The sequence below is a fragment of the Antrostomus carolinensis genome, unplaced genomic scaffold, assembly GCF_000700745.2.
Source record: "Antrostomus carolinensis isolate BGI_N321 unplaced genomic scaffold, ASM70074v2 scaffold12535, whole genome shotgun sequence".
Classification (NCBI taxonomy): domain Eukaryota; kingdom Metazoa; phylum Chordata; class Aves; order Caprimulgiformes; family Caprimulgidae; genus Antrostomus; species Antrostomus carolinensis.
In genome coordinates this window covers 27,329-34,237 of record NW_010314402.1, presented here as the reverse complement: position 1 = coordinate 34,237, position 6,909 = coordinate 27,329, and the positions used below count along the sequence as shown (strand labels likewise).

At 39.8% G+C, this 6,909-nt stretch overlaps 1 protein-coding gene across 1 annotated transcript in view; it reads left to right on the top strand.

The window, feature by feature from the left end:
- The window catches only part of SLAIN2 (SLAIN motif family member 2), a 25,241-nt gene that overhangs the window by 7,792 nt on the left and 10,540 nt on the right, over window positions 1-6,909 (top strand). Inside the window, exons 4-5 of the mRNA XM_010167636.1 lie at window positions 2,188-2,547; window positions 4,945-5,082. Coding sequence (XP_010165938.1) covers window positions 2,188-2,547; window positions 4,945-5,082 — 498 coding nt within the window. The remainder of the gene's footprint in view (window positions 1-2,187; window positions 2,548-4,944; window positions 5,083-6,909) is intronic.

Genomic DNA, 6,909 nt, shown 5'->3' with positions numbered 1-6,909 from the left:
GAAGGGGTGTAGATTCTACTACGGAAGTGCAAATGTAGTTCTCCTGAGAAGGCTGGCTAAGGACTTCTGCCTCTAGGATAAGGAAAGGAAGTTGCTGTGCAGAAGTGTTCTTTAGGAACAGCAGACAAAAGAAATACTAGAGAGAGTATGAATTTGTAGCATGTACTGCACGCTAAAAGGATGGTTGATAGACTGGATAACTGCCTGCCACCAGTCTTCTCAGGAGATATGTGCCTTCCCAGTGTAATCCAGTCTTTTTGACATCAGTGCTTAACCATGATGTAAATCACCAAAACGCAAAGTTAATGTGGCAAATGGTTAAGAAAAGCACCTGTGTTGATGTCTCCCTTTTATTATAGGTTTTGTTGATTCTTTGTCTGTCTTTTTTGTCCTTCTGAGACTACAGAAAGTGGTAGTAATTTCAGTTGTCTAACTGGGTGGTCTCCAGACTTTTTTATTGTGTATCTGGATTTATTGGCTGGATGCCCTCACTCAGAGTTGCAGTCAACAGCTTGATGGCCGAATGGAGATGGGTGACTAGTGGTGTCCCTCAGGGGTTGGTATTGGGGCCAGTGCCATCTTTGTTGCTGATAAGGACAGTGAGATTGAGTGCACCCTCACAAGTTTGCAGACAACACCAAGCTGAGTGGTGCGGTTGACACACTGGAGGGATGGGACGCCATCCAGAGGAACCTTGACAGGCTTGAGAGGTGGCCCTGTGCTAACCTCATGAAGTTTAACAAGGCCAAATGCAAGGTCCTGCACCTGGGTCGGGGCAACCCCAAATATAAATACAGGCTGGGTGATGAATGGCTTGAGACCAGCTCTGAAGAGAAGGACTTGGCAGTGGTGGTGGATGAGAAGCTGAACATGAGCCAGCAATGTGCACTTGCAGCCCAGAAGGCCAACCGTATCCTGGGCTGCATCAAGAGAAGCATGTCCAGCAGGTCATGGGAGGTGATTCTTTCCCTGTACTCCACTCTCATTAGGCCCCACCTGGAGTACTGTGTCCAGTTCTGGAGCCCCCAACACCAGAAAGACATGGACCTGTTAGAACGAGTCCAGAGGAGGCCACGAGGATGATCCAAGGGCTGGAGCACCTCTCCTATGAGGACAGGCTGAGAGAGTTGGGGCTGTTCAGCCTGGAGAAGAGAAGGCTCCAGGGAGATTTTATAGTGGCCTTCCAGTACCTGAAGGGACTACAAGAAAGCTGGGGAGGGACTTTTTACAAGGGCGGGTAGTGCTAGAACAAGGGGAAATGGCTTTAAGCTGGAAGAGGGCAGGTTTAGATTAGATATTAGGAAGAAATTCTTCCCTGTGAGGGTGGTCAGACACTGGAACAGGTTGCCCAGGTGGTCAGACACTGGAACAGGTTTCCCAGAGAAGTTGTGGCTGCCCCCTCCCTGGAAGTGTTCAAGGCCAGGTTGGATGAGGCTTTGAGTGGCCTCGTCTAGTGGAAGGTGTCCCTGCTCATGGCAGGGGAGTTGGAACTAGATGATCTTTAAGGTCTCTTCCAACCATTCTATGATGCCATGATCCCTGCCAGTGAAAAAAACCCTCAGATCTCCAATATCTCCAATATATGTATATTTTTATAAATAATATACTACTCTGCTAATATATTATGTACACAAAAATACACAAATGTACACATAAGTAGAAATTTTAATAGGATGAGATAAAGAAATAAATGCTATTTAAAAAATAATTTTATTAGTAGTACAAAACTTTCTTCTTCTACTCCAGTGGATTGTTTTGCATACCCCTCCGAGTGTGTGCACCCCACAACTCTGGTTTCTGTAGGCGTAGCTTAATCATAGAGCTTTTTTGTTACATTTACTAATACATTGCAAGAGACATTTTATTGTAGCTGCTGTAATTGCTATAGCATGTTATCTGATAACAAAATTAAGGGATAGCCTGTGTTGCTAGTATCCAGCCTGGGAGACAAGATGAGCAAGTACACAACACACCTATACTGATGAATGCTGTGGCAGGAACAGGAATGAATTCATCTACTTATTTGAAGACATTATCAGCTGTTAGATAATCTGGAATTAATAACTAAAATTAGTTAAGATGAGCCAAATTTGAGTTTGAGCACTGGGCAGATATTTGTATGCAGTGTCTCTAGTTTGAACCATCTGTGGGCTGGAAGCAAGTGAACAATGTTCTCATTGTTGCCAGGCCTCCGGCAAGAGTACGCAGCAACTGCTTCTCGGCGTAGTTCTGGTTCTTCTTGCAATTCTACAAGGCGAGGCACGTTCAGCGATCAGGAGCTCGACGCGCAGAGTTTAGAAGATGAAGAAGATGGCACACATCACACAGTGCACCCTGCTGTTAACAGGTTCTCACCATCACCTCGCAGTTCTCCCTGGCCTTCACCAAAACAATCTCCAAGGAATTCACCTCGCTCCCGATCACCTGCTCGAAGTATAGAATACAGTAGAGTGTCGCCCCAGCCTATGATTAGCCGCTTACAGCAACCTCGTCTTTCGCTTCAAGGCCATCCTACAGATTTGCAGACTAGTAATGTCAAAAGTGAAGGTAAGAAGATCTGTGTCAAATTCACTACATGAGTAGTTGTGTAGTTCCTGTAAAGGATTTTGGTACATGTGCAGTGCTAAAACTATATGTCTGTGTAACATCATGGTTTAATCTCAGAGTTCAGCGTTGAAAAAAGCAGAGCAAACAAAGCTTAAGTTCTGCTGGGGAACCCTTACAGTCAGATGAGTTGATAGGTTTATATTTATTTTAGATGTTATCCAGTCACTCTGGGTGTACTTGAGTTTCATGGTGACTGAGTTCTATCTTTGGCAGGCAGATGCACTAAAATAAAGCAGAGCCCAAGAGAAACTATCATTCACCAGCAGGGTTAGGCCTTGCAGATGGCAGAATAAAATGCAGGGAAAGTAACTGTGGTCAGATAAGAGTAACATGGCAATTTATGCATGCTTGGAGCCTCTGTGGTAGCTGAATGCTTTCTTCTGGCAGTGCCAGACTCTGAACTCTTTGGTCATGAACATAGCCTTAAAAATATTAGTACTTAAGTCATACATTTGTTGGGTATTTTAGATCTCTCAAAGCTGTGCAAACTGCTTTGCAGTTATATAAAGCTTGCAGTTAGCTTGACACAATTATACCATATTGGCATAGAACAAAATAATGTAATCCTGATATGATTTTGCTTCTTGAATGTACTTTTTCCTGGTAGCAGTCTGGCAGAAGCTTCTTTAACTGGGCTGAAATTTCACAAGCATATTCCCATTTTAACAATTGTAGTTGTTATCAGGAAAATAAAATCTTAAATTCGGAAAGAATATACATCTAGATAATTAAGAATTCACCTTATTTTTTTCATCTTAAAGATAAGCTGGATGAAAAATGTCTGCAGTAGAGATGATGTAGAAATGCATTTTTAAACAGTTTATTTTCTAGGGGTTGTTTTTGTTAGGTGTTTTTTTCCTCTACTAATACAGCAAAGAGGTCTATGTCACTTACAGAATTTCATTGACTAAGAAACATTAGAATTTTAGGCCAGAACTTTTGGGGAAGATGATCCTGCGATTTTAATTAGCTATTCAAAAATATCTTTAGAAGGGTTGGCTTAAGTCTCATCTAGTCATAGTGATTCAGGGAAATTTTAGGTATACAGGAAAACATACAATGCAGAAGCTAATCAGTTATATTGTGACTTAGTTGAGAATTCCTTTCCTACTCTTCTGGAGTTTCATGAAAGCCTTAATGCATCTTAGATGAACTACAACAAAAATATCCCATGAGAGGCAAGGAACTAAAAGCTGGTATCCCACATACCAGAGGGATCAAAATAGAGCATGTGATCCTGTATTTCTGAAACACTTCCAAGGAATTCTCTTGCAGTGGTTTTTGTGCAGTTGAATGTTGTTTGGATATTCAGAGTTGATACAACAGCAGCCAAAAAAAGTTGTTTGGGATTTCTCTTTTTTCTGTAGAATGGTTAAACTGAAATTCAGTTGATGGGGTTCAACAATGCACCAGCTGCAGTGCAAATCAATGCAAACTACTAAGTGCAGAAAGTACACTTGTAGGAATATTCAGCCTATGAAGACTCTTACTTTTGTTTTCATCTTTAGTGCTTGTGCATGGTTAGGGTACTTCTTTTTCCCTATCCCTCTACAGAATCAGGTTGGCCACTCATCCTGACAAGGCATCTGCGGTCTTCTCTCCAAAGTATGTCATCAACCCATCTCCATGTGGGTTGGAGATACACAGAATGTCATTAGACTTGAGAGATATTTAATGGCATCTTTTTGTATTCTGTGAGCAATGGTACAAATTCCAGGAGACCCTTGAAGAACCAGTATTAGCTGAATAGACAGTCAAGTCATATGTGAAAGATGAAGCATAACTGGATGCTACAATAATTTTGAATGCTGTGTATGAAGAGTTTCTTTCCAAGTGGATGACTGTTACTTGTATAATGTGCTGATATGGGACTGGGTAGTCACAAATATTAACTAAAATAATTACTATGTGTTTTTAATCTTCAGGCAAACATTCTATATTATAATTAACTTTCTAGGTAAAGACTCTGAAAACTGCAAATTAGGTTTGCCTATTCAGTTTCTGTAACAGTAGAACAAAAGCCGGACAATCATAATCCAGATATGTTCCAATTTCAAAACACACTATGGTTGACTTTTTTCACCATAGGTGAAAAATGTACATTCTTGCTTTTTGATATAAATATTTTGTATGTCATAGATCTGAGAATAATACAGAACTTTAATTCAAGATAATAGAAGAACTGTAATATAACAAAATAGGTTTTTAAATTGCAGTGTAGTTTTGTATGGCTAACGTTTTGTGTCACTTGGATTTGGGGTTCAACTATGGGCTCGTAACCTGAACTTTGTCCAGCATCAGACTATGTGTGTGGTGTCTTTGTATTATTTCGTACAGAAAAACTAAGGCGTAGTCTTCCAAACCTGTCCAGGACACCGAACATCCAAACCGAGTCTGTGAAAAACAGCAGAAGTGACTCAAACTTCCAAGTGCCAAATGGAGGAATACCTCGCATTCAACCTCAAGCCTCAGCCAGTAAGTACCTTCAGTGACACTTCAGTGTATATTTCAGAGTTAAATGATGGTACTCAGCTGTCTTCTCCTTCCGTGGCAAAGAGAAATATTACATGCCACATTGGGGATGCTGATCTTAATTTTTAATCGTACCTGTGTGAATCTGCTTTTTTGGTTCACAAAATCTGGTACTGATTATATTCAAAGAATGTCTGATCTCTTATTAAGGTATCATTCATAGTTTTCTAAAAGTAGATGTAGAAGTACTATAAAGAGTATAAATACAGTAGTTAGACATTTCAGAAACCTTTTATTTTATGTGATTTACAGAAGAGATAATGCTCTGTACCATTGAATTTTATTTTCAGACTACAAAAGCTTACTAGGCTGTGAAAATAGGTACCTAGATAATGTTTATTGCTTTTTTTTAAACTAGTGAAACCTGATCTGAAAACATTCACACAAGTTTAACCCTTGTTTGCAATTTCTTTTCTTCTTTCATTTTGTCACCTGGAAATTATATATTCAGTTGCAGATTTTATTTACTTTTTCTAAATGTGAATTACTTCTTAGAAAAGGTTTGGGTGAACCTGTGTCCCGTGAAACAGATTAGCCCATTGCTGGGCTAGTGGCTGCTAGTTTGTCCAAAAGTAAACTGCTGATGTGAGAACGCTGCTAATCTCACAAGGCTCTTAAAAATGGTGACCTTGAAGAAGCCAAAGCAAATGAAACTTTTAGATATTCACTGCCTCTTTATGTCAATATTGTCAGTTCTGGTTGTTTAAAAGCTTCCTGACCATTTTATCTTAAAGCAACTTTGAGAATTAATAACCTTGTGTGACATTTTCAAGAGAAGAACACATTATGAATATTATGTGTAGAGCTTTGAACTATAAAAGTTCTATGATAACAGTTCATCAGTAAAGTAAATATTTGATGGGAAATGTAAGATAATATTTGTGAATGAAAATAATTTAATTTTTTTACCCATTGAACAGTAAAGGCACACTGCCATACCTAGCTGACCTTCTTAACTGGGCCCTTCCAAACAGTGTGTTAATGTAACCAAATGCAATTAAATAGAGTGAGGAATACAGACCACACCGATGACTGCAGCATTTCTATCTTTGTAGTGACTGGGACCTGATAGAATCATAGAATGGTCTGGGTTGGAAGGGACCTTAAAGATCATCTAGTTCCAACCCCCCTGCCACGTAAGGGTCATGTGGGCAGTCAGTCCCAGGTGTGTGATACTGTAGCCAAGAAGTTAGTGTGACCTTGTGATGGTTCATATAGGTTACCCCAGCATCCTTCCCCTGGCCACCCCCTTCCACTACTCACAAACACTCAGAAAGTGGGATTTACAACTGAAAGGGCATGTGTGTAGTTCATATGCAGGGCTGTTATCTGCTAGGCAGGTTTATCAATCTGTAAAGCACTCAAGAGCCGTGGGATGGCAGTTTTCCCACTGTGTTGTTTTTGGGATAGGAAGAATAATCAAAATGAACTGAAAGAAAATGAAGGCAAAATAATGTTAGTAAAAATCTGTACAAATTTTATTTGGTGTTTTAAAATAGAGTGAACTGGGAAGGGAAAAGCACAGAGGGCAGCTTAGTTGCCTAGAAGGCTATTTCCAGTATTAAAAGTATGTTCACAGTGAAACTCTACAGAAAGACCAGACAACAGAAGTCTCAATAATCAGTATTTAGTGAGTTATTTCATTGCAGGAGCCAAAATAGTGCAGCTTATGTTTATACATATGTAATTTTTTTTCAACTTGTGGATGGATTGAGAATGACAGAAATTATTAGGTAAATTTGCTTGCATTTCATGGGAGTCTTTCCCCAA